Source organism: Lipophrys pholis, assembly GCF_963383615.2.
Source record: "Lipophrys pholis genome assembly, chromosome: 19".
Lineage (NCBI taxonomy): Eukaryota > Metazoa > Chordata > Actinopteri > Blenniiformes > Blenniidae > Lipophrys > Lipophrys pholis.
This window is the reverse complement of record NC_137647.1, coordinates 39,658-66,813: the sequence shown is the minus strand read 5'-3', so window position 1 is coordinate 66,813 and position 27,156 is coordinate 39,658. Positions and strand designations below refer to the sequence as shown.

The 27,156-nt window shown below is 42.5% G+C and overlaps 1 protein-coding gene across 1 annotated transcript in view; it reads right to left on the bottom strand.

Annotated features, from left to right (window-relative positions):
• cacng2a (calcium channel, voltage-dependent, gamma subunit 2a) overlaps positions 1–9,940 on the bottom strand; it is a gene marked incomplete at both ends in the record, with an annotated part of 100,155 nt that extends 90,215 nt beyond the window's left edge. The window contains one exon of the mRNA XM_080488596.1: positions 9,715–9,940. Coding sequence (XP_080344722.1) covers positions 9,715–9,940 — 226 coding nt within the window. The remainder of the gene's footprint in view (positions 1–9,714) is intronic.
• Between the last annotated feature and the right edge of the window lie 17,216 nt (positions 9,941–27,156).

The window sequence follows — 27,156 nt, the reverse complement described above, 5'->3', positions numbered from 1 at the left end:
GACGGAGCCTTGTGGTACTCCACACAGGACCCGTTCATGTATTGAAGATTTGTTATTTACATGAACAAATTGAAACCGGTCAGATAAATATGATTTAAACCAGTTTAAGGCTAAGTTTTTAATGCCGACGGCATCTTCTAATCTCCTTAAGAGTATATTATGATGGACAGTATCAAATGCAGTACTAAGGTCCAGAAGAAGTAAAGCAGATAGAAGAGCTCTATCTGAGGCCATTAGAAGGTCATTAGTAACTTTTAGCAGAGCAGTCTCTGTACTGTGGTTCATTCTGAAGCTGGACTGAAGGTCCTCTAACAGATTATTCTCCTGCAGATAATCCTGGAGTTGTTTAGCCACTACTTGCTCCAGAACCTTTGACAGGAAAGGAAGGTTGGAGATGGGCCTGTAGTTTGAGAGAAGGCTTGTGTCTAAGTTTGGCTTCTTAATGAGAGGTTTAAAAACTGCTAGTTTAAAGGATTGGGGCACATAGCCTATTGATAGAGACTGGTTAATAATTGCCAGTGTAGAATTATTGATTAGTGGCAGTGCCTCTTTCAGAATTCTAGTAGGAATTGGGTCCAACAGGCTAGTAGTTGGTTTAGCAGAAGAAATAAGGGAGTTTAGTTGGACTAGTTGTATTTGCTGAAAGCATTCCAGATGACTGTTAGGTTTAACCAGTTCCTCTGTTATGGGGCTAACGGACGGTAGGGTTTGATGGATGTTATCCCTAAGCCTTGTCATTTTATTTTGAAAGAACTTCATGAAGTCCTCACTACATATATTGATAGGAATGGTGGGCTCAACACTATTTTGGTTCTTGGTCAGTTTGGCTACAGTACTGAAAAGAAAGCGAGGCTTGTTTTTGTTTTCATCTATATCCTCTATATTTAGTTGGGTCCTGTTGTACTCTATCATTGTAAGAGCGCTTTGAGATGTTTGTTGATGTGATTTAGCGCTTTACAAATAAAATTGAATTGAATTGAGTTATTAAGGATGAGTAGTAATTAGTTCTACTTCTACTCAGAGCTTTCTTATAAGTTTTGAAGCTATCCTTCCAGGCTATATAATCTAGCTCTGTTTTTGTTGAACGCCAAGTTCTTTCTAATCTACGGGAGCGTTGTTTAAGCTCGCGGGTTGATGAGTTAAACCATGGGGATGACTTTTCCTGTTTTTTCAGTTTCATTTTTTGAGGAGCTATGTCGTCTAGCGTTGTTTTTAGCATATCTGTCAGACTGTTTGTTAGGTATTCAATGTCTGAGCTAGCAACAGTATACGGGTCAGGAAGATCCACTACTGATTCTATAGCAGAGGGAATTCTTTCCTTGAATTTAGTTACTATGTTATCAGAGAGAGACCTGGTTAACACGGCTTTAACCGGAGGGTTAGAACTATTTAGAACAAAGTCAAAGGTTATTAAGAAGTGATCTGACAGGAAATCATAGTGAGGAGAGATGGTCAGATGCTCTATATTCAAACCATAAGTTAGAATAAGGTCTAGGGTGTGGAGATGTTTCTGGGTAGGCCCGTCTACTACCTGAGAGAAACCTAGAGAGTCAAGTGTAGATCTAAAGCTGCACTGAAACTATCATTTTCTAGGTCAACATGAACATTGAAGTCTCCTACCATGATAACCTTATCTTTAGTCAGGGCTACATCTGACAACAATTCAGAGAATTCAGTTAGAAAAGTTGAAGAAGGTCCAGGAGGACGATAAATGATTACAGATTCTACAGAATTTACTATTTTATTTGAGGGGTGTCGCATGGTCATGCTCAGACTCTCAAAAGAACTAAAGTTGGGTTTTGGGTTAATATTAATTAGTAAGTGAGAGTTCTAGATGGCTGCCTCCACCCTCCTCCACCACTTTCACCAGCTATTTGAGTGTTAGTATGACTTGGAGGGGAGGCTTCATTTAGACTAACATACTCATCTTTACGTAGCAGGTTTCTGTTCATCCAAAGAGATCAATGTTGTGTTCACTTATCAGATCATTGACTAGAAGAGCTTTGGATGATAAAGATCTCATGTTTAGGAAACCACATCTCATTTGTTTGTCTTGATTTTGTCTAGTTTCACACTTGATACGGAGGAAGTTTTTGTAGTCATTAGAAGTAGTTTTCCTAGGTTTAGATAGTTTTATACTTGTGGTGGTCCGAGGGATAGACACAGTCTCTATGGGATGTTTAACTAAGTTAGCTATGGTTGGTGACTGCCCAGAGGGAAACTCAGAGAGGCATGTAGGACTGCGACTCTGACGACGAGCGTCTGAGCGGGAGGAGATGACGGGCACGTCTCGCACCGAAACAGGTGATGGATGCTCGTGGGTGTTTTTCATTCAGCCAGTGATTGACTCACAACGTTATATCACCGCTTGTATTCAAGAAAACTGTGTTTTTAAGTAAAATGCTATGTTTGAAATCCAGAAATTTCCGCCAACATCAATTACGACATTATTTGTTGAATGGCAAATTTGCAGATAGCTACAGAGCATCTTCCTCCACTAACATCTGGATGATAGAGCATCTGCCTCCACTAACATCTGGATGATAGGGCATCTTCCTCCTCTATCATCAGATCATAGGGCATCTCCCTACTCTAACACCAGATTATAGAGCATCTTCCCCCTCTAACATCAGGATGATAGAGCATATTCCTACTGTAACATCAGATTATAGAGCACCTTCCTCCTCTAACATCAGATTATAGAGCACCCATCCTCTAACAACAGATCATAGAGCAGCCTCCCCTCTAACATCAGATTACAGAGCATATTCCTACTGTACCATCAGGTTATAGAGCATCTTCCTACCCTAACAACAGATTATAGAGCATCTTCCTCCTCTAACATCCATATGATAGAGCATCTTGCTCCTCTAACATCAATTACAGAGTATCTTCCTCTAACATCAGATTATAGAGTATCTTCCTCTAACATCCAGATTATAGAGCATCTTTAGTCCCCTGACTTTCATCCAGTGTCTGATCTCGATGGATCAGGCCAATGGAGCAGAGCTCCTGGTTGTTGTTGTTGTTGTTGTTGCGGTTTCTGGGTCGGTTCTCATTCAAATTGTAGGTTTGAACCTCGGTCTGAGGCAAGCTCTTCCTTCTGCTTCACACAGCTGAGACTGTTTAGTAAAATGTTATTTCCCGTTTTAACCACGGCTTCATTACGGCCTCCCACGGCTCCCACCAATCACGGCAGATCACAGTTCACGCTTTGCTGCCTGCCGATGGTTTCTCCTGCAGAAGCGTGTGGGAGGATCGATGTGGCGTACATTCATGCCTCTGAAAACACGTGTGGGAGTGTGTCGGCCGTGCGCTCGTACATGTTTGAATGGCGGGGTTTGTGCTGTGTATACAGCGGCGAGGCAGGATGAGATAAAAGCAGAGAGCGGAGCGCAGTGGCAAAGAAGAGCAGGATTAGTCTCATAGTCCAATCAGATAAGGATTAGCCAGCTGGAGCGCGCCAACCCAGGCCCTAAAGTGGCATTACACTGTAATATGACACCGATCCATTGTACACCCAGTTTACACCCAGATTACACCGGCAAGGCAGGAGTATCCACACACACTTGTTGGAGTGCGAACTGAGGCCTCGTTCACACCAAGGAGTGAAAACTAATATTTTCATTTATTTATTTAAATAGGGACAGTACATATTAATGAACATATAACATGTGTAAATATGTCAGATTATCGCCATAGGCTAATTTCCATCTGTTGTCCCTCGACAGGCTGATGTAAAAAATGTCACACGTAACAATAAGACAAGGCAAGTCACAGAACAATACACAACATGATGACGTACAAGACAAGGAATAGAGGATCATGAAAAAAAGACAGTAACTTCACATTTAAATGGAACACTGGGATAATAACAACTCCTCTATCAAGGAAATAGATAGAATAGATGGCAGAGGAAGGGAAAGGACTGAGGACAGGGGAGGACTGAGGACAGGGGAGGACTGAGGACTGAGGACAGGGGAGGACAGAGGACAGGGGAGGACAGGGGAGGACAGAGGACAGGGGAGGACAGGGGTGGACTGAGGACAGGGGTGGACTGAGGGCAGGGGAGGACTGAGGACAGGGGAGGACAGAGGACTGAGGACAGGGGAGGACTGAGGACAGGGGAGGACAGAGGACAGGGGAGGGCAGGGGAGGACAGAGGACAGGGGAGGACAGGGGTGGACTGAGGACAGGGGTGGACTGAGGGCAGGGGAGGACTGAGGACAGGGGACAGGGGAAAGAAAAGCAGTTCACTTCCACATACTCAGTCAGTTAAAGGAGTGCGTACAGATCATAGAAACCTACAGTTTGAGATCAGTCCTTGTTACATTAATGGAATTCACTTTATCTAAATATGAGTTTAAATTCTTATAAAGTTCAGTTTTGTTGAGTTTCATGATCTTTTAAAAGGGAAATAACTTATTTAAAGTGCCGCAGTGCATTGCACATAGCCCTAAAGTGCATAATAATAATCTTTGAGATTATGGCTCCTCTGAGATTATGGCTTCCTTGAGATTTTGGCTCCTCTGAGATTATAGTTTCTTTTAGATTATGGCTCCTCTGATATTATAGTTTCTTTTAGATTATGGCTCCTCTGAGATTATAGTTTCTTTTAGATTATGGCTCCTCTGAGATTATAGTTTCTTTTAGATTATGGCTCCTCTGAGATTATGTCTTCTTTTAGATTATGGCTCCTCTGAGATTATAGTTTCTTTTAGATTATGGCTCCTCTGAGATTATGGCTCCTCTGATATTAAAGTTTCTTTTAGATTATGGCTCCTCTGAGATTATAGTTTCTTTTAGATTATGGCTCCTCTGAGATTATGGCTCCTCTGATATTATAGTTTCTTTTAGATTATGGCTCCTCTGAGATTATGTCTTCTTTTAGATTATGGCTCCTCTGATATTAAAGTTTCTTTTAGATTATGGCTCCTCTGATATTATAGTTTCTTTTAGATTATGGCTCCTCTGATATTAAAGTTTCTTTTAGATTATGGCTCCTCTGAGATTATAGTTTCTTTTACATTATGGCTCCTCTGAGATTATGGCTCCTCTGATATTAAAGTTTCTTTTAGATTATGGCTCCTCTGAGATTATGTCTTCTTTTAGATTATGGCTCCTCTGAGATTATGGTTCCTCTGACGGCGGTGAGTGGAGCAGAGGTCGTGCCATTGTGTGGGTATTCCCATCCTGCCTGTTTGCAGGTTCTCCTTCACTCCTCCTTCCACTTCATCGTTACTCAGACACAGTCCACCGCTGTCCACCACCGTCCACCACCGTCCACCACTGTCCACTCTGCCATGTGTGGGCCCGAGCTGCCAAACACGCAGTCTGCGTCCGCCACCGCCACTGCTGTCCGGGCCTGAAGAGGACGGGTCCTTTGAATAAATGGAGCCGAGCTGCAGATTGAAGCCTCATTAACATCTGAAATGTTAAACTTCATATCACTCGTCTCTGAGCTGGAACAAGCAGCCGGCTCATCGCCGCCTCTCTGCAGCTGCATCCGCTCCCATTCCTTTCTTCTTCTTTTTTTTTTCAATTCCCCCTCCTCGATTTAAATTAAAAAAAAAAAAAAATGTTTTATTCAGTTTGAAATGTTCCAACTACCTATAATTAAATATGCTCGTTTTTTTAAGACCCGATTTCCTGAGCAGGAAGTCATTTCAAGAAGGAATGAAATGAGCGTGACACGGCAGTGGCCCTTTTTTTCTGTCCTTCCCTCTGTTTCTCCCCCTCCTCTGGGCTCAGGAGCGTTTATGAATCACAAATGACAAATCTGAGTGTATTTCCTCTCGTTTTAATCCTGGAATCCGAAGAGAGGATGAGTTGGTGTGAAAGCAGCACACGGGGAGCTCAGAGTTTTCATCTCATCTCGACTCTGTTCAGTTTTGTTTGCCTTTTTAACGAAGGCCTGGCAGGGATTACAGGTCAGCCACCATCGCAATTACACTCCAGCCGTGAGTAATTCCATGTGCTCTAATGTGATCACTGTAGCTCTGCATTAGCATTCACTCACACGTCCTTCACCCGTCCACAACAGGTTGGCTGCGGGAGTTTCTTCTCCTCACTTACAGATTCTTTTTAGGCTCAAAGGCTTCAACCACACTGAATGTCCCAAATCCTAATCTCAATCCCACAGCAAATACTTTGACAATGTTTTGAAGTGAAAACGGAAAACTTCCCTCGTGTTTTGGATGTCTATTTACACGGCAACGCTCGGAGCCAGTGAAAATGCAACTTTCTGAAAATGGCTCCAAAGGTGGAAATTTTTGACAATGTTCCGATTCAGTCTCCATGGAAACGGGGAAAAACACACCTTTTCGAAAACGCTGCTCCTGCTCACCATGGCCGTAGTAACTATTTGTTCTGCACATGCTCAGTCGACGGACAGTAAAAACGTTTCCTCCAGAGTGTCATGACACCCAGTCCAGCACCAACTAGTGGCACAACATGAAAAAAGAAAAAATATGCATTTTCTCTTGTCTTAATGTGCTCAAGCTCATTCTCACACTCGAAGCTCTGCTCAACTTATTTTGTGAAAAAAATTTAAATAAATAAAACTGAACAATTTTATCAGGTTAGAATTCAAACCGGTTAAATAAGATGTAATAAAAATGTTTCTGCTCGTTCGCGTCCCATCGCCTGTGAAGACGTCGTCACTAAACCAGCAGTGAACTTGAACTCTTCCCCCTGGAGCCAGATATTATTCTTTGACCAGCTGGTTCTCGGACGTGTCGACCGTTCGGGACCTTGTGGCCAATGAGAAGCTCAGTGGCGTCTTCGAGGTCACGGCAGCGTGAAGCACAGTAGCCTTCGTCTGACAGGAAGCCTGACAACCTGAGCCAGAGGTCAAAGGTCAAAGGACGTGCAGGTCCGACATCATCAGGGCTGTCAGACAGGTTGCACTCGCTGACAAGGGTCAAAGGTCACAACCCTTTCAGATCCTCTTTACGGGTACAGAGCCACTGGTTTGCATATGATTACAACAACTCCACAACTGTTTATGTTTTAAAGTCAAAGATCTACTAAATCAGCAGTTTAAGAGGATTTCATTTGGGCAAAGTGTTAAGTTTATGTGAAAAGCTTCAGGTTTAAGGTCATTATCTTTATAGAATAAAGAAATGTCCTGAAATGTTTAAACTGATGTTTCTTTCTTCCTATAAAAGAAGACCAGGCCAGGAGCGCCTTGGAACTGTGCTTATGAATTACTCTCTCACCTGGCTTGTTGAGTTTTGATCAAACTCTCCAGACTAATTTGAGTTTGTACAGTTTAAGCTTTAGGATCGAACTTTTCTTAAGTTTACAATAAAGAAATGAATGATTTATATTGATTGTTTCTATAGATATTCAATACTCTCCACCACATTAAACCAGAGGTGTCAAACACATTTTAGTTCAGGAGCCACATTCAGCCCAGCTTAATCTTGAGTGGGCCGCACTGGTAAAATACTGCCATAACATTTATATTTAAACTTTAAAGTTTGTCTTTGTTGTAATGCAGAGTATACGTGATGAAGATGTCGATATTTTCACAAAACCAAAAGTTGCTTCTGAAAATGACTCCAGTCATTTAGATGCTCAGAGCTGATTGGCTGGTGCTGATTGAGGCGGAGCTTCACAGAACCGGTGCGAGTCGTCACAAATACCAGCTTGTTAGCAGCTAAAGCTAACAAACAGTTCAGAAGCTAAATGCGACTACGGGTTTGAAACTGTTACTTTCGCTGAGAAACTGAAGATAACTAGTGGTAAATGGAGTTACGTGGTGATTGAAACTTTCTAAAAATCATTACTCTGTAGCTTTATCAGTGGTCGACCGGTAGAAGTTTCCTCTTTGAAACTGCATGACCTGGTTCGATTCCTATGATGACATTTTTTCTTTAATTGAAATATTTTTTTTTTGATCTGCTATCTCCAAGGCTCAGCATTTTTACTGGATCAGCGCATATATGGTTGTTATAATGTTGTGGCTAAAAGGTTGTGCACCCACTTTACTGTGAATTCAGTGGCGTCAACAGACCTGAAATAAAATCTTACCCACCAAGTATTTACATCTAGAAATACCACTGCTGTCATTACTGTTATTACGACACAGGTGGAGAAGCAGTGAACCAACACAGCACCAAACAACAGACTTCCCTCTCAGTTCAGTTTGTTTGTTTAAACTAACAGTGGATATACCGTGTTTTCTTACAGAAAGATGTAAATCTTTGTCCTAATCGTCTGGCTTGGTGAGAATTGCCTGCCCTCCTCCTACCTGTGCCTTCTTCTTAATGTGACCTTTGCCCTCTAACATATGCACCCTGTGCCCAACAGCTGCCACCAAGTGTCCAAATCAACAACCAAACCAAATAACCTGACAATAAGTAGAAAAGGCTTCCAAAGTCTATGACAGCTGTCTAATTGTTAGGATGTCAAGATGGAGAAACTTTTAATGACATAAGAGTGTGTGTGTGTGTGTGTGTGTGTGTGTGTGTGTGTGTGTGTGTGTGTGTGTGTGTGTGTGTGTGTGTGTGAGAGAGATATTACATAGCGTTCTTTCTGCATATATAATACTATTTTTAATACACAAAGATATTCATAGGTGGAACTATCGAATATAATATTGGATAAGGGGTAGAATTTGATAAGTTTTACTTCTTCCTATCTTTTTTCAGGCATGTTAAAAAAGTATATGAGGTATGTGCATGTGTTTCTATGTTAGTGTGTGAGTATACTTAAATATAGATTATCTATTTTCTCCGAATATTTTTTAATAAGATATGATTTATTTATATATCTATATCATCAAAAGGTGTGTATATATATATATATATATACGGACTATATGGATATTTGTTGACGTACGTGACTGTATATAAGTGAAGCGCCATATGCATGAAGGTAATAAAAAATTTGAATCTAAAGTTTGTTCTGATTGATAACTTGCCTATTGTCTTGTATTTTACATATGGGTTTATAATGTATTCATATTATTTTTCAATTAATTAAAATATCTGCAGTGCACCATGTGCTTCTCCACCATATATTTGTGTGTGTGTGTGTGTGTATTGTGTTTTACCTATCATAGATCCCAAAACAGAACAGAAATTCTATTAATGTTTAGCCCTCAATGAACATTAAAATACACCAAACCAGTATCAGACCTACATGTATGACGTTTGCAGGAAAGAAAACCAGGTAAAAATCTGTTGAGTGATGACCCGTCATTGCTCCTGCCAAAAAGATCAGACTGAGCGGAGCGGCAACCGGACCAAGATTGGTGGCGCCACGATGCCCCGCAAACATTGTAGAGACCGACCACACGAACAACAAAACCACGTTAATCTGTTGTCCACAAAACGGGCAAAACACGACTTTCTAACTCTGTCGGATTCACCCGCTCACCTCCAGACTTGTGTGTCCCGCCTTTCGGGCTGGGTCCCTAATTGATTAAAAATGGTTCTACCTAGAATTTTCAGAGAGCCAATAAAGAGCCACAGGGCTGTAGAGCCACAGGTTGCTGACCTCTGCTTTCGTGAGTCAGAGCTCAGGACATTTCCAGCTGTTGGTCTTTTAGAAGTAAAAAGATACTAAAGACGTCTTGAAGACTGAAAGAATCAGAGTCCAACAAGAGGTGGGCAGAAGAGATAACTATCTGATGCCAAAGACCGAGAGAAAACCACCATTTTCAATGTGTCGACCGTCCGAACGGTGCAGCGTTGCTCCTCTTACCTTCCAAGCAGCACGTCCTCCACAGGCCCGAGTGGGTCATCACCTCCTCGTTCTTCTTGCTGGTCTCGTTCTCGCTCATGGACTTGGTCCTGCAGACGCCGCGGGAGTACAGCCAATAGTCCGTGCCGACCGCGATGGTCATGAGGCTGAAGGCCGCGAAGGCTCCCACCGTGGTCAGCAGCATCTGGACTCCGCGGTCGAACAGACCCATGTTTCCGCATTCCATGAAAGGGGGACCCCCTTTCCTTTTGATGTATAGGAAGTAAATATTTGAAAATTTGCGGGACCAAGTCAGGTTGAAAAAGCGGGATATACTGGCGTTGAAGGAGAGGGAGGAAGGAGGTGGCGGACGCAGTAGGAACCTTATGGTTGCGTTTGGGTGAGGACCAGAACCAGAAAAACTGGAGGACGAGGTTTGTGTTTGGAGGCGAGAGGCGAAGAGAGGGTGACGTCCCTCCTCTCGGTTTGTTCTGGTACTTTTTACACCCGGCAGGAAGAAAAAAGGGATTAAACATGGAGGGTGAGAGGACCTCGGCAGGCCTGCAGCTACAGCCAGAAACAGCTGAGAAATGTGACTAAAAACTGCTTTAAATCCGTCCTGGAGCTGGACGGGTTGTTTCTTCTCTACCAACAACCTGTTTGTTGACTTGTAAAGGTTACAGAGCCTGATCTACATGAAGAGAGTGATTGCAGGATTACAGTACAACAGTTCAATACAATGAGTTAGTCTGAGGCTATAACGTTACTATTACTTCTCCTACAGACTGGAGGGTCAAAATGGAAAAGAAGCAGGAGTAATAAACTGAGGAGGGAAGCAGCAGGCTGATCTGTCATATTAAAGAAAAGAGTAAACAAATTGAGGAAGTGAAGAAAATCTGCAGGGTGTTTTATAACAGCCTGTTGTGAGAATTTAAAGAAAAATCTTAAAATCAATTAATCAGCAGGCTTTAAAATCAATGTATCAATCAATCAATCAATCAATCAAACCGCTTCGATTTTTTCTTTTTTCCTAAAATTCTGATCCCCAGTTTCCATATGTAGCCCTATAACTCTGGGAAGCTTTGCACAGAAAATGTTGCCTTGCGGTCGGAGGAGATCCGGAGCGATGGGCGCGCGCGGAGCGTGGCGCGCCGGGCATCAGGCGACATGGAGCCGGCAGCGAGAGCACGGGGAGTCGCCGCTGCTCCTCCGCAGGCTCCGTGAGGAGGAGGAGGAGGAGGAGGAAGAGGACGATGCGCCGAGAGCCAGATTACACCCAGGACGGTCCCGCTCCCTGAGCCCCTGCGCCATCAAACACAACGGAAAATAAAGAGTGATGGAGGCTGCAATCCCCTCTGTGGTTTTTCTTCTGCCCACCTCCTTCTCCTCTTCGTCCTCTTCTTCTTCTCCCCCTTCCTCTGCTCTCGGATGGAGGGAGGAGGGAGGGATGGACGGAGCTGCTGGTGTTGTCACGATGTCAGTGTCAGATATTCAACACATCCTGCCTTCATGCCTCCTCTGTGGTGTCAGTGCTGCTCTAAGGTCTGTTCTTCTGGAGGAGAGGAAGGAGAAGAAGAAAGGAGAGGGTTTCTGCTCCTCTGGTGGTGCGTTCAAGGCCCGCCGTGCGCACCGCGCTGCAGCAATGGAGGCGCTCTGCTGGAGATATTAAAGATTTTTTAATTCCGTTTGTGTGACTGGTGATGGGAGAGGAGGGGTTAGCTCTCTCTCTCTCTCTGTCTACCCCCCCTCTCAATGGTAGATTGCATTTGTGCACAAACAAACTGAGCATTTACTGTAATTATTACCACCTGATCCAATTGTTGCAGCTCCCTCCTCTCCTCCAACTCCTCTATCGTGCCATCTATTGCTTCTCATCACATTTAAAAATATATATATATATTTCAGTTTGCCTTTTGTGATTATTCCCCATGAATGACAATCAGATACAAGGACGCAGCTCTGCGCACTCCTACTGAGGCGGACTAAAACAGCTTAAAGTGTCAGATTTCACCATTAGAGTTATATTATTTCATGTTAAGGACAGAGTGTTGTGTGATTTCTGTGCATAGTTGTTTCCGTTCATGTTTGAGCCTGTAGTGCTGAAAAAATAACCCACAAATAAATAAGAGCTCCCTGCAGCACTGCCTGCACATCACTGGAGTTTGGCTCCATCTGCTGGCCACATATCAGTACTGCAACCATTAGAACGATATTGAAGCAGGGGAATTATTCTCGTGCTGGTAGTAAGGTGCAAAGATGACTATTCCTCGGACTGTGTTTTTTTTTGTATTATTATTTTCTTCTTCCGCCGCTTTTTCGGCACGTGACTTGTCCTGCACTATTTGGAGCACGTACACGCAAAGCACATCAAAACATGCGGAAAAATTGGGAATAGTGTGCTATAATTTTTGTTAAAGATTCAACTAACCGTTTCTGCAAACAGTTGTAAAACACTGTGAATAATTTCCCATTCAAAGTGGATGGGAACCGAGTGAAAAACAAACAAAAAAATCCCCACTTTTCAAAGCCAGGTGACGTCACCATACTTTCAGCCAGAGACTTAACTTGCAAAACAATGCCGCTCTTGTCCTCTATTCAGATGTGAAAACCTCTTTTTCCTATCTTTGACCATTTTGAGCATTTTAAGGTTGATAAAGTTTTCAGCCGTTTTTGGAGTTTAACATGGGAGTCAACGAGGAGATCTAGAGTGAGGAGATTTTCATTGGAGTGAGAGAAGACAAGGGTGAATCTACTCTTGAGGACACCTAGATCTAGACCTCTGTATTTTTCTGATGTGTATGTGATGAAAAATAGTTCAAACAATGCTTTGGCTAAGTCAGCTAAAGCTCTCGATTCATATAAAATCAGTTTAGGTCTGTTCGACCCGTGGAGAGCTAAATCCCAACCAGACAAAAGTTTTTCATTCTTTTCTCAGGTACACCACTCACACTCTCGGATCGATTTTCTTCTCTGAGATAATAATTTTTTGTCGCATATGAATTCCTGTGATTATCACAGTATTGTCATCTCAGACCACACCCCCGTATCTGTCCACATTCATTTCCCTTGTCGCACCCCTCCAGTCAGACAGTGGAGGCTCAATTCTTCCTTGCTAGCCCAAGCTCCATTTACAGAATCCCTTCGTGCTCAGATGGGTCTGTTTCTTGATACCAATGACTCTCCGGAGACCTCTAGACCCACGCTGTGGGAAACCTTTAAGGCATTCATGCTTGGACAAATTCTATCTTATGTCTCAACCTTAAGGAAAGCAGAAAAGGCTGAGTCAGAGGTGATTAATAAGGAAATATATCGAGTTGATCTTTTAGAAGCTTCAACCCCTTCCCCCAATCTTTATAAAGAACGCCTTCAACTCCAGTCTAAATTTGACTAATTATCTACAACTAATACAGAGATACAGTTATTCTTGGCTAAACAAAAGTGAGGTCATTGCGTCACTCCAAAACGTGATACGTCACTGATTTCACCAATTTCTCACTGACAGCGCTCATACAAGAACCAGGAGACGGACTGTAACAGTGGTTTGGTCCGGGTCGCTCTATCTAGTCTGTCCTGAACCTCTGATGCACCAAAGAGCCAGAAAACATTACGTCTCCTCGTATCTCTATTGGTGTTTTTTCACGTCCGTCTTGTTTTAGTCCGGAGCTCCGGAGTGGACATTGAGGAAATAAAAATAACATGCGTTTGAGTTTGGGACTTATTTTTCAACATTTGGGCATCACATAGTGACTTTCTGCTCCTTTCACTTTATTTCTGGACGTGTCTGAATCAAAAGCTTCAACATGGAGGAATGGAGGTGTAGAATGAAAGAACGCTGCTCGACAGCCGTTTCCATGGCAACCTACGTAAACACTGATTAAAGTTCTCTTTCACATGAAGCCGTTAAAAGGCTCATTTTATTCCTATGAAATCCAAGCTTTCATTTATAGTAATATGTAGTTTGTTTTTTAGTTGCTGATGAACCAAAAGTATTCATTACAAAGAAGTTCTGTGGGTTAGAAAATAATATCGGAGCGTCTCGGAGCGGAGCGGGGCGGCCTCACACTGCCTTGCTCAGCAGCTGCAGCTCCTCAGCCGGCGGTCAGAACGCGAAACAAGACCAGGACGTGACGTTAGTTATCATAATGTCACCATGAAAAGGGTGAAAAATAATGGACAATGGAAAACTGCTTCTGAATTATATCCGACCGAGCTGACTGACAGGTGGAGCTCTGCAGCATCTCGAGAGCCGCGGCTCCACGAACGCTGATTAAATAATCTCGTTCCCTCGTATTATTAACTTCAAGGAGCGACTTATTATATCGTTCCAACGCATTATTTAAATTTTTTTTCTCTATAACCACTCTGGGGCTCCGTGTTCGCTTTAGTTTTCAGAAAGCCGGTTCAACATTGCTACCGCCTTTTAGGTAGCGACACCTCCAGAGATAACTCCGCCCCCAGCTGATGACACGTTTGGCCCTGCTCTGGCCCCGCTCTGGCCCAGCAACGAAGTGGGGCCAGCGTAGCACCAGTTTAGCCCCTTTTTGGCCGGGGCTTTGGCAGTGGAAAGACAAAGAACTTTTGCTAAGTCGGGCCCTGGATCTGAAATAGAACCTGGTTCTTTCTGGTGGAAAAGCCCCCAAAGTGCCCGACAGATGTCTGGGAGGGAGATAACTCTCTCGATATTATTGTCTTTCCTAAAATTAATGAAGACTTGTGTCGTGAATTGGGCAGGCCAAGCTCCATCAAGGAGGTGCAATAAGCTATCATCTCACTGCAGAATGGTTATACACCCGGCCTTCATGGGTTGACTGTTGAATATTTTAAGTTATTTTCTTCCTCCACACCACCAGTCCTTCAGAGAATGTATAATGAGTCATTTTCTGACGGTGGCCTGCCCCCCACCCTGTCGGAGGCCTCGATTTCTCTTCTCCTTAAGAGTGACAAAGACCATCTTCTTTGTGGCAGTTATAGGCCAATTTCCCTTGTAAATGTGGACCTGAACATCCTGTCAAAGATCCTCGCCCAACGTTTACAGTAGGTTCTATCGATCATAATCTCAATTGATCACAGGATTCATGCTGGGAAGACATTCATTTCATTATACGAGGAGGCTCTTAAACATCATTAACTCTTCGAGTTAATGGACCCCAGGAAGACTAGCAACCAGTTTACTGCGGTCAAGCCAGCCGTCCCTCGTTTCTGTTGGGTGAAGTGAGTCGCTCCGAGATTTTTATGGTCGCTCGTAAATGGAACTTTAAGGTAACGTCTTGGAGCAGAGTTGAGCTCTCGGTTTTCAAAATAAAGTACATTTTGAAATGATATGGTTTCCACTTTGTTTGTCGAATATGGACTGATTAGAAACTCGTGTTTTGGGACACGTGATTCAACACGGATTTGGAATCTGTTACCTGGGAGTTATTAAGCTTAAAAAAAGTTGTTGCTGTTTTTTTAAATATGTGAATATTATAAAAAATGACTATTAAAAGTTCATAGAAAGAGCTGTACCTTCATCAGCTTATATACTTATGGGATCCAATACAGACTTTGTGCAAGTAGGTCACATGACCAGGTAGATATTGAGCAAATATACAGTTTTGTTTAATGGAAATGTGAATATTATTAAAAGAAAATAACCATTAAACGCTTATCAAATGAAGTGTGCCTCAACAATCACAAGTATTTACATGATCCAACACTGATTTGGAATCAGTGGGTCAGATGACCTGGGAGCTATTGAGTAAAATTACTGTAGTTTTCATAAAAATGCAAATATTTTAAATAAAAACCATTAAACACTAAATAAAAGAGGTGTGTCTGAACAAGCATGACTAGTGACAAACTCCAACATTGATTTGGAGTCAATAGGTCACATGACCTGTGTTAGGGTTACATCACTGTATTTGTCATCACATTCCTGGGGGCTGGGGTTACATATATATATATATATGTGTATATATATATATATATATATATACACTACCTTCTCCAATTTACTGTGTGGAAGTATGGGAAAATACTTATGCAAGTTCCCTGAAAAGACTTGTCATATTGCAAAAAAGAGCAATCAGAATTGTCCACAGTGTTGGCACTAGGGAGCATACTAATCCACTTTTCTCACAATCAAAAATTAAAAAATGTATGGATCTTGTGGCGTTTAAAACTATTCAAATAATTCATAAAGCAAAGAATAATTTATTACCAGATAATATTCAAAAATGGTTCTGTAACAGAGAAAACGGTTCTGATTTAAGAGGAGAGTTACAGTTTAAAACTCATAAAGTCCGCACCACCCTTAACGGTTTTTATGTCACAAATTGTTGCATAAATTTATGGAATAAACTCTGTGTGGAGACTAAACGATTCTCAAATGCGTGCCAACTCAGAAAGAAATGTAAAGAGTTGATCCTGGCGAGGTGCACTGCTTGTTGATGACATGAGGATTGTTTGTTCATACAGTAGTACTGTTAGAGTGGTAGGTGTGTCTTAACTGTTGGTAGTATAGTATATTGCAGGATTCAATGCATTGAAAGTGATGAAGATATATTGTTGTAAATGAAGATAACGGCAATGATGTGAAGGGGTAGGATTAAATAAGTACGTCTTCTTCCTACTCCTTTTCGTGCATGTGAAAGACACGGGCACACATGGTGTTGACCCTTTTATATTGTTTTGTAATTGGATGTTCTGTTTTTTGTTGTTGTTTTTGTTTTTTTTACACATTCGAAATAAAAACTTCAAATCAAATCAAAATCTAATTATTTGGTTGTTTGTCTCCTTTTCAGTTTTCCACCACAGGAGACTCTAAAGAAGTGGGGGCTTGTCCAGGAACTATTTTTCCTGAGCTATTGGATAATCAAGTCACTGTGGTGGAGGCAGAAGTAAACATGAGATGAGTGAGGTGAGTGTTTCTCCTGGACGTGTCTGTGACAGGGTGGAAACAGGAAGTCAGATGTGAAAGGGATTTGAAAAGCAGTCTGCAGGAAGAGGGGCGGAGTCTATAAAAAGGAGTGGGCAGCTCACCTGAGCCATTCTTCCTGCACTGAGACACACCTGAGTGAGAGCAGCTGAGGCCAGCATTTGTTTGGTGTCTTATTGGGTGAGATCACTTACAAAACACTTTACATTAGTTCAAAGAATGATTTTAAAATGTATGAGCTTAAGTATTTCAGCTCAGTTTTTGATTTGATAAATAATTAAAATGTATAATATGTTAAACTTTTGATTCAGATCCCAAACACCTGCAAGTCTCCAACTGGAGGAAGGACAGTTCCAGTCTAGTAAGTTAGATTATTTTTGGTACATTGTTTTACATGGTGTTTGTAAAATGTTATTTTTCTAATGTTTTCTTTTGTATAGTTGTGTGCCCCTCTTTCTTTTAGTTTACAAGTAAAGACTGCATTAGAAGAGCCAACCACAGTTTGTTCCAAGCTCAATATTGATTTAGATGGGCCATTTTATTTTGTGGACTGCCCTGTCTTACTTATTTGGGGGGGGGGGGGGGGGTCAGGATGTAGAGTAGAGCTCGTGTGTTTTTAGTCGTCTTGATTGCTGTCGGTAGGCAAACGTCAGTGTTTTATTTGGTTTCAATTGATAAGTGTGAAGTGGTGTTTTAGTCATTGTTGCATAAGTTTTCAGAGACTACTTTTAATGTGTATATCTCTCTACTTGCCCCCAGATAGAGTAGTCTAGCCCCACATTAGATATTCCCTTTAATTGTTCCTTTATCTTGCAGTCAATTGATTAATTGCACTCCTTGCCTGATCTGTTTTATCAGATTTAAAAAAAAAAAACTCTCCTTGCAATCGGCTTATTGGAGGCAAGTTGTTTGAAGTCAGTCTTTTCATAAACTGTATTCTACAGCAGTCTTTGCTTCCTGTTAATTCCAGTTCTTGTGTGTTTAGTGTCACCAGGTCACCATAATTTCAATGGTGACAACATATTGATCTAAAAATGTTTCTGCTCTGTCTGCTCTCCAGGTGTCATCAGCCTCATGGCCAACAGTTTGGAGCCAGGTGAATCCCATTGAGCAAAAAGCAGTCCTAAACAGATCTAAGACGTCTTCTCTATACATACAGAAGACGTCCTCAGAGGGGCCAAAATTTACTTCTTTTTTTTTAGGTCTTTCTTGGATGTTGTCTGGATGTATTTTATGGATGTCAATGAAATTATGTTTTGAAAGAATGAAGACAGGTTATCGATCTACCACAGGACTCGCACATAGACAATTTAGCATTGGTATGGACAAGCATGGTTTTGGAATGTGGGAGGAATCCAGAGTACCCAGAAGAAACCCATGCACACACAAGCAAACTCCACATGATATGACAATTGACAGTGCTCATTAAACATTTACTCATGTACATTGTTTTAGTCACAAGATGAAAGGTTAGCAAAGTGGCAAGTTTCTCCGTGGAGACTTAAAAAGTTTAATGTCTTGTGACCAAAGCAAAAAATGGTAATGACTCCAACATTGTGCAGTCTGCATTGAGTTTCACATGCTGTCCCCTCATGCCTGTCATGATCTACTTCCTTCACTATTTTAGTGACGATTCAATAATTATACAGGTAGTTGAATTTGACCGCTTCTGACCGGTCTCTTTTTGAACTGATTCTAGGGGTTTGAGATGTCCAAAATTTCTGTGTAGTTTGTCAACGAGTTCAGGCTGTCACATGGATGTTCAGATTACGGCCTGGATGGATGGAAGTGCCTTGGACGTCTACGGATGCTCAGTGGGGTGTTTATCCTGGACCTGGAGGCTAAACGGTTTGGATCCAGGTGAGCATTTCTACTAGATGTGTATTTCAAAGGTGACAATATGTTGATTCACTTTTTTGGCTCCTATTGTGTTCTTCGGGTGTCATTAGCCAAAAGGCTATTTTATGCGTGACGTGCAGAGCTTCGACGTGTGGAATCGGCATGAGAGAACCTATCTGCCATTTTTATTACACGCGATTCCCGCTCCCAAACTGCAGGGGGCAGTGCATCGCAAACACTCTTCAACTGTAGTATTAAATTACAGTGGAAGAAGTCGACTTCTGTGACACCAGCAGGTGATCCTGCAATTGGACAGCAGAGCGGAGCATCCAACTATTGTTTCGAGCTAAATTGTCCCTCTATTGAAGTCTGACACTGAAGCAAATTGACAACTGAGTCAAATCTTGTTTCCAGTGTGGATGTGCAGTGTTTTGTGTCTTTAAAACCAAGTCTTCAGTCCTCCTCTTCAGCGCCACCTTTTTTTTTTCCCGCACGTCTTGGTCCGTGTAGTCCGAAAAATTGAGGCGCACGGAGCGGTGATGTCCTCGTGAGCAGGGCCGCATGGATGGGCGTCGCGGCTAAAATGACGTAATTTGGTTCCACAAAGCCGTACGGAGCTCACGGCTGTGTCAAGCATGAAACGGCCTTTATTGCCAATGGTTCGGAGCCAGGTCAATGTTTCTTTTGGATGTGTATTTCAATGGTGACATGTTGACTTAAAATAATTTTCCTCCTGGTGTCATCAGCCTAATGGCCAAACGCTTTGGAACCAGGTGAGTGATTCTACTGGAGGTGGAGGCCAAACACTATGAGACCAGGTGAGTGATTCTACTGGAGGTGGAGGCCAAACACTATGAGACCAGGTGAGTGATTCTACTGGACAGGGAGGCCAAACACTTTGGAGCCAGGTGAGTGATTCTACTGGAGGTGGAGGCCAAACACTATGAGACCAGGTGAGTGATTCTACTGGAGGTGGAGGCCAAACACTATGAGACCAGGTGAGTGATTCTACTGGAGGTGGAGGCCAAACACTATGAGACCAGGTGAGTGATTCTACTGGACAGGGAGGCCAAACACTTTGGAGCCAGGTGAGTGACTCTGCTGGAGGTGGAGGCTAAATGCTTTGAACCCTCTGTTCTCCTGGTGTCATCAGTCTAATGGCAAACAGTTTGAAGCCAGGTGAGTGTTTCTAGTTGATGTGTATTTCAATGGTGACAGCATGTTGATTTAAATCTTATTTCTCCCCCTCTGCTGGACTTCGTGTTGGAGTGTGGAGTCCTATTGGAGTGTTCTTGGAGGCTTATTGGACTTGAGAATCACTGCACGCATGGCACCTAATGCAAGAAGGTAGAATTGTGTGTAGTGTCACACAATACAAGGCCAAATAAAGATCATATGCACACATATTTGGAAGGATAGTTGTCAATCCAATGCATTGGTTGCTGTAGTGAGTCACAAACCGACCTTTTCGACTGACTGGACTGACTTTTCGACACTGAACTTTACTTCATGGGTTACCATGGAGCCACTGTCTGATGTCTCCATTGACTCTGGGGTGTCCGCTGCTGATGGCAGTGATGACGTGGGAATAAACACTGGAAAAAAACAGATTCAAATGACTGTTGAGGGGTTTGCGGCTGCATGTGAAATGCTGAAAACTTTCAAAGTCTAAGGTGAACCTAGCAGCCAGCATAGGGGATAAAATCCAAGGTTTCATGTCAAACAACAAATTAATGGTGAATGTGTGACACCGCTGGTTTGGGTGTGCAATGATGTCAAACGCGTACATGAGTTTGTTGGGTTTCATGTTGCCTGATAACAAGGCTGTTCAACAAAAAATGTATTTGAGGTGAAACTGTGGGTTTCAAACAATGAAGGTGTTGCACTTGATGATTATGGTGGTGTTTTGAATGCTGTTGGCAAATGATCAATGGGTAAAACTGTAAAATCCAGCATCTCTTCTGCTGCAGTATGAGCAGAAGCCGAAAAGGCTGCATGCATCGCATGTGTTGCATTTTTAAAGGAATGGCATGCTTCAGAGGAGCGGGAAGAACGAGTGACGAAAAGCCGCTTGACTTGGATGCAAGAATTACTGTAACTGCAAAATGGTCTGTCAAATGCCACAGATGCTGGACGTTCTTCCCAAGCCTTTTCAAAATCAATGCGCTTGTATTTGGGAAAAGTAAAATGGCATCTGTCTGAACCTTAAATCCAGTTACTCCCCTGTGGAAATTCCTGGACACGGAGGACTCAAAACTATCACCCAACAGATGGGAGGCTGTGAGACTGAAGGAAAGTATCCCATGGAGTGAACCTCTTTCTAATCAACCATCCAGTCATGACCACAAGGAGGAAAAGGAAAGCGCGCAAACAGTTTTTACCCCAGACATGTGGACATGCAGTGACCAGAGAGGACTGGCGCATGCCATCCATTCTTCCAGTGAAAGTAGCTTAGGGAGGTGACGTCATGGGAACTTGCACCTTCTTGAACCCGGGAAGCTCATCTTCATTCTGCTCTCTACGTCTAATGCAGAAAGTGAATTTCACCAGAAGAGTGGCTGACTTCCTGCTGGGCAGCATGGAGCGGGAGGCAGTTGTTCCAGGCTGCTCCTTAACCGGTTTGGTGGTAGCTGATTTGAGATGCAATCATTTCTATTATACTCAAACGGGAGAATATGCAAGTCACCACTGACGACATGGTGACACCAGAGGAGTCGGCAATATAGCCAACATCCAAATCCCATGCATCAAAGCAGGTGTTGACTGGCTGAGTGGTGAAGAGACACGTAAGGAATTGGAACCTTGGGAAGTCCTCAGTTGTGATGAGTGCATTGCCTGGATGTGTATTTGAATGGTGACAATGTTCTTGTCTTTTCTCCAGGTGTCATCAGCCTAATAGCCAACTGTTTGGAGAAAAGTGTTTCTCTTGAACGTCAGGGCTAAACAGTTTGTAGCCAGGTGAGGGTTTTGACTGGATGTGCATGTCAATGGTGAGTTTGATTTTAAAAAAATAAAATAAAATAAAATAAATAAATTTTCTCCTTCCTCTTTTCTCCAGGTGTCCTCAGCCTAATGGCCAACAATCTCGAGACAGGTGAGTTCTGGACGCGGAGCTTAAACACTTTGGAGCCAGGTGTGTGTTTCTACTGGATGTGTATTTCAATGGTGAAACTATGTTTTAAATGTTTTACTTCTCCAATGCTGGATTTGGAGTTGGTCTGTGGAGACGTGTTGAACTGGTAGTGGAGCGTTCTTGAAGCCGCGTTGGACTTGAGAATCACTGCACGCAGGGCGCCCAACGCAAGGAAGTAAAATTGCGTGTAGCATCACAATGCATGGCCAAATAAAAATCATGTGTACACATTTTTAAGGATAGTTGTCAATCCAATGCATTGGTTTCTGTGGCGAGTCACAAACGGACCTTTTCTGCTTCTGCTCATACTGCCGCAGAAGAGATGCTGGATTTTACACTTTTTGCCAACATTGGAAACATCCCACACACCAAGGCAGGTGTTGACCTGCTGAGTGGTACAGAGACACCTAAGGAACTGGAACCTTGGGAAGTCATCAGTTATGGTGAGTTCATCTCCTGGATCTGTATTTTGATGGTGAGAATGTTGATTTAAAAATGTTTCTGTTCTCCAGGTGTCGTCAGCCTAATGACCACTGGTTTGGAGCCAGGTAAGTGTTTCTACTGGAGGTGTATTCAAATGGTGAGTGTACGTTTTATTTTTTTTTTTACTTCTATGCTGGACCTGGGAGTTGGGCTGCGGAGCCATGTTGAAGCATTCTTGGAGCTGCATTGGTCACATGATACATGGCCAAATAAAAGCCATGTGCACACATATTTTGAAGGATAGTTGTAAATCCAATGCATTGGGTCCTGTAGTGAGTCACAAACTGACCTTTTTGACGGACTATACTGACTTTTCGACACTGAAATTTTACTTCCTGGTTACCATGAAGGCACACAGCGCTATGTCTGATGTCCCTATTTACACTGTTGTGTCCGCTGCTGAAACAAAATCTTTTTTTTTTTTTCTTTCTTTCCCCGGACTGCTGAGGGGTCTGCGGCTAAATGTGAAAGGCTGAAAGCTGTCGAAGGCTAAGCTAAACCTAGCAGCCAGCATAAGGGATCACATCCAAGGTGTCAAACAACAAATTAAAAGTAAATGGTGTGAGAGAGCTGTTTTGGGTGTGCAATGATGCCAAATGTGTACATGGAAGTTTGTTGGGTTTCATGTCACCTGATGAAAAAGAGAAAAACCTGAAACTTGGTTCAAAGCAAAAATGGTCAAGAAATTTCTTTGAGTGGGAACTGGAGGTTTCAAACAATGAAGGTGAAACAGATGATGAAAACGATGGTGGTGGTTCAAATGTTGTGAGCAAATAATAGGTGAAAGTGTAAAATCCAGCACCTCTTCTTGTCAGAGCAGAAGTGGAAAAGGTGACATGTATTGTTGCATTTTTAAAGAAAAGGCATGCATTGGAGCAGGAGGAACTGAGGAAAAGAAAGCAACTTGACTTGGAAGAAAAATTGCTGCAACAACTGGAAAATGATCTGTTAAATGTCTCAAATGCTGCACGTTCCTCACAAGCCTCCTCAAATGCATTGAGCTCCGATTTGGAAAAGTAAAATGGCATCTGTCAGAACCTTAAACTCAGCAGCTCAGCCTTGAAAGTCTGTGGACATGGAGGACTCGGAACTATCAAACAACAAACGGGAGGATGTGAGACCAAAGGAAAGATTGCAATGGGTTAAAGCTGCTTCTAATCAACCATCCAGTCATGACCACAAGGAGGCAAATGAAAGCAGGCCAACAGTTTTCACCGCCAGGCATATGGACATACAGGAGTGGGACAGGACCAGTGTATGCCATCCATTCTTCCTGTCAGGGTGAAAGCAGCTTAGGGAAATGACATCATGGGAACTTGAGCCTTCTCAGACCCGGGAAGCTCATCTATGTTCTCTTGTTATCTAATGCAAAAGGTGATCATCACTGGAGGAGTGGCAGGCTTCCTGCTGGTCACAATGGGGTGGGAGGCAGTCATTCCAGGCTGCTCCTGAACTGATTTGAAGGTACCTGGTTTGAGCAGCAAGCATTTCTATCCTGTTCCGGAGGTTCTGAAATGAGAGAAAATGCAAGTCACCACTGAAAGCATGGTGACACCAGAAAAGCTGGCAAAACGTCCAAATATATCCAACATCCACATCCCACACATCAAGACAGGTGTTGACCTGCTGAGTGGTAAAGAGACACCTCAGGAATTGGAAGCTTGGGAGGTCATCAGTTGTGATGAGTGCATCTCCTGGATGTGTATTTTAATGGTGACTATGTTGATTTAAAAACGTTTTTTTTTCCAAGTGCCATCAGCCTAATGGCCAGCAGTCTGGTGCCATGTGAGTGTTTCTAGTGGATGTGTATATAATGGTGACGGTATGTTGATTTAAAAAACGTTTCTCCTATGCATGAACCTTGGGAAGTCTTCAGTTGTGGTGAGTAGCTCCTGGATGTGTACTTTCATGGTGACAATATGTTGATTTTAAAATGTTCCCGTCATTTCTCCATGTGTCATAAGCCTAATGGCCAACAATCTGGAGCCAGATAAGTGTTTCGACTGGACATGGAAGCCAAACAGTTCGGAGACAGGTGAGCATTCATACAGGATTTGTATTTCGATTGTGAAACTATGTTGACATAATTTTATTACATTTTTTTTCCTGTTCTTCAGGCGTCATCGGCCTAATCACCATCAGTCTGGAACCAGGTGAGTGTTTCTAGTGGATGTGCATTTCAATGGTGATAATATGTTACCTTATTTTTTTTTTTTCCTTCTGTTCTTCAGGTGTCATCAGCCAAGTGAGTGTTTCTCTTTGATGTCAAGGTCAAACATTGTCGAGCCAGGTGAGTGTTTCTCCTGGGTGTGTATGTATATGGTGACAGTATGTTTTACCTTTCCTCCTATGCTGGACTTGGAGTTGGGCTGTGGAGCTATGCTGAAGTGGTGGTGGAGTGTTCTTGAAGCCGCGTTGGACTTGAGTCACTGCACGCACGGCGCCCAACGCAAGGAGGTACGATTATGTGTTCCGTCACAACATACATGACCAAATAAAAATTATGTGCACACATTTTTAAGGTTAGTCATAAAGCCAATGCATTATTTGCTTTTGTGGTTCACAAACTGACCTTTTTGAAACTGAACCTTTACTTCCTGGTTACCATAGAGGCAAACAGTGCTATGTCTGACTGCAGCGATGGTGTGGGAACAAACAATAAAAAGATGGGTGATTTTAACTGACTGCTGAGGGGTTTGTGGCTAAATGTGAAACAATAAAAAGATGGGTGATTTTAACTGACTGCTGAGGGGTTTGTGGCTAAATGTGAAAGGCTGCAAACTGTCAAAGCTTAAGCTGGACCTAGCAGCCGGCACAAGGGATCATATCCAAGGTTTCATGTCAAACAACAACCAATCAATGGTACGAAATGGTCTGACAGAGGTGACTTGGGTGTGCAATGATACCAAGTGTGTACAACAAATTTTGTTGGGTTTCATATCACCTGATTTATAAAAAAAAAAGGAAAAAAAAAAGCCTCAAACTTGGTTCAAAGCAAAAATGGTGTTTAATAAGAAATGTATTTCTGAAGGGAAACTGGGTTTCAACAAATGATGGTGAAGCACATGACAAAACTTAAGGTGTTTCCAATGTTGTGAGCAAATAATCAATGGGTAAAAGTGTAAAATCCAGCACCTTCGGTTGTGGTTAAAAAAAAAAAAACCTGGATCAAAGTAAAAAATCTGGATTTATTAGAAAAGCCTGGACATGGCAGATTCTCCTGATAAAGGCATTTCATATGTTTGTTACAAAGTTTGAATGATTGTTCCATGTTTTTACAAAAATCCAAAAAAGCAACAATATGAAAAAAAGTGGTTTGAATTGTGTTTAAGATTTGTATTCTTGTTCATGTATGTTGTCCGGTCTGAGTTTGTGTTTTGCGGCAAATATGTCTTGTCTCGTGTCCCCACTCGAGGCCTGCACCTTGTCCTGGTGATTGGGCTGCAAACAGTCAAAAAGGTTTAGCTGGACCGAGCAGCCAGCTTAAGGGATCACATCTAAGGTTTCTTGTCAAACAACAACCAATCAATGGTACAAAATGCTCTGACAGAGCTGGTTTGGGTGTGGAATGATGCCAAATGTGTACATGAAAGTTTTTTGGGTTTCATGTCACCTGATGAAAACAAGAAAAACCTGAAACTTGGTTTGAAGCAAAAATGGTCAAGAAATGTATTTCTGAGGGTGAATTGGAGGTTTCAAACTATGAAGGTGAAGTACAAGGTGAACAATGGTGTTTCCAATGTTGAGCAAATAATCATTGGGCTAAAGTGTAAAATCCAGCACCTCTTTTGTTCTTGTAAGAACAGAAGTGGAAAAGGCGGCATCCATTGCTGCATTATTAAAGGAAAGACATGCATTGAAGGAGCAGGAGGAACTGAGGCGGAAAAGAAAGCAACTTGACTTGGAAACAAAATTGCTGCAACAACTGCAAAATCTGTTAAATGTCTCAAATGCTGCACGTTCCTCACAAGCCTCCTCAAATGCATTGAGCTCCGATTTGGAAAAGTAACATGGCATCTATCAAAACCTTAAACTCAGCACCTCAGCCTTGAAAGTCTGTGGACATGGAGGACTCAAAACTATCAAACAACAAACAGGAGGATGTGAGACCAAAGGAAAGATTGCAATGGATTAAACCTGCTTCTAATAAACCATCCAGTCATGACCACAAGGAGGAAAATGAAAGCAGGCAAACCGTTTTCACCCCCAGCCATATGGACATACAGGAGTTGGACAGGACCAGTGTATGCCTTCCATTCTTCCTGTGAGCGTGAAAGCAGCTTGGGGAAATGACATCATGGGAACTTGAGCCTTCTCGGACCCGGGAAGCTCATCTACGTTCAGCTCTCGTTATCTAATGCAAAAGGTGATCATCACTGGAGGAGGGGCAGGCTTCCTGCTGGTCACAATAGGGTGGGAGGCAGTCATTCCAGGCTGCTCCTGAACTGATTTGAAGGTAGCTGGTTTGAGCAGCAATCATTTCTATCCTGTTCTGGAGGTTCTGAAACAGGAGAAAATGCAAGTCACCATTGAAAGCATGGTGACACCAGAGAAGGTGGCAAAATGTCGAAATATAGCAACCATCCACATCCCACACATCAAGGCAGGTGTTGACCTGCTGAGTGGTAAAGAGACACCTCAGGAATTGGAAGCTTGGGAGGTCATCAGTTGTGAGTGCATCTCCTGGATGTGTATTGTAATGGTGACAATATGTTGATTTAAAGATGTTTTTTTACTCCAGGTGCCATCAGCCTAATGGCCAATGATCTGGAGCCAGATAAGTGTTTCGACTGGACACGGAGGCCAGTTTGTAGACAGGTGAGTGTTTCTACACAATGTGTTTATTTCAATGGTCACAATATGTTGACTTAAATCTTTTTGTTTTTCAGGTGTCATCAGCCTTATGGCCATCAGTCTGGAACCAGGTGAGTGTTTCTAGTGGATGTGCATTTCACTGGTGATAATATGTTGACTTATTTTTTTTTTTCTTCTGTTCTTCAGGTGTCATCAGCCAAGTGAGTGTTTCTCCTGGATGTGCATTTTGATCATGAAAATGTTTTAAAAATGTTTCTCCTATGCATGAACCTTGGGA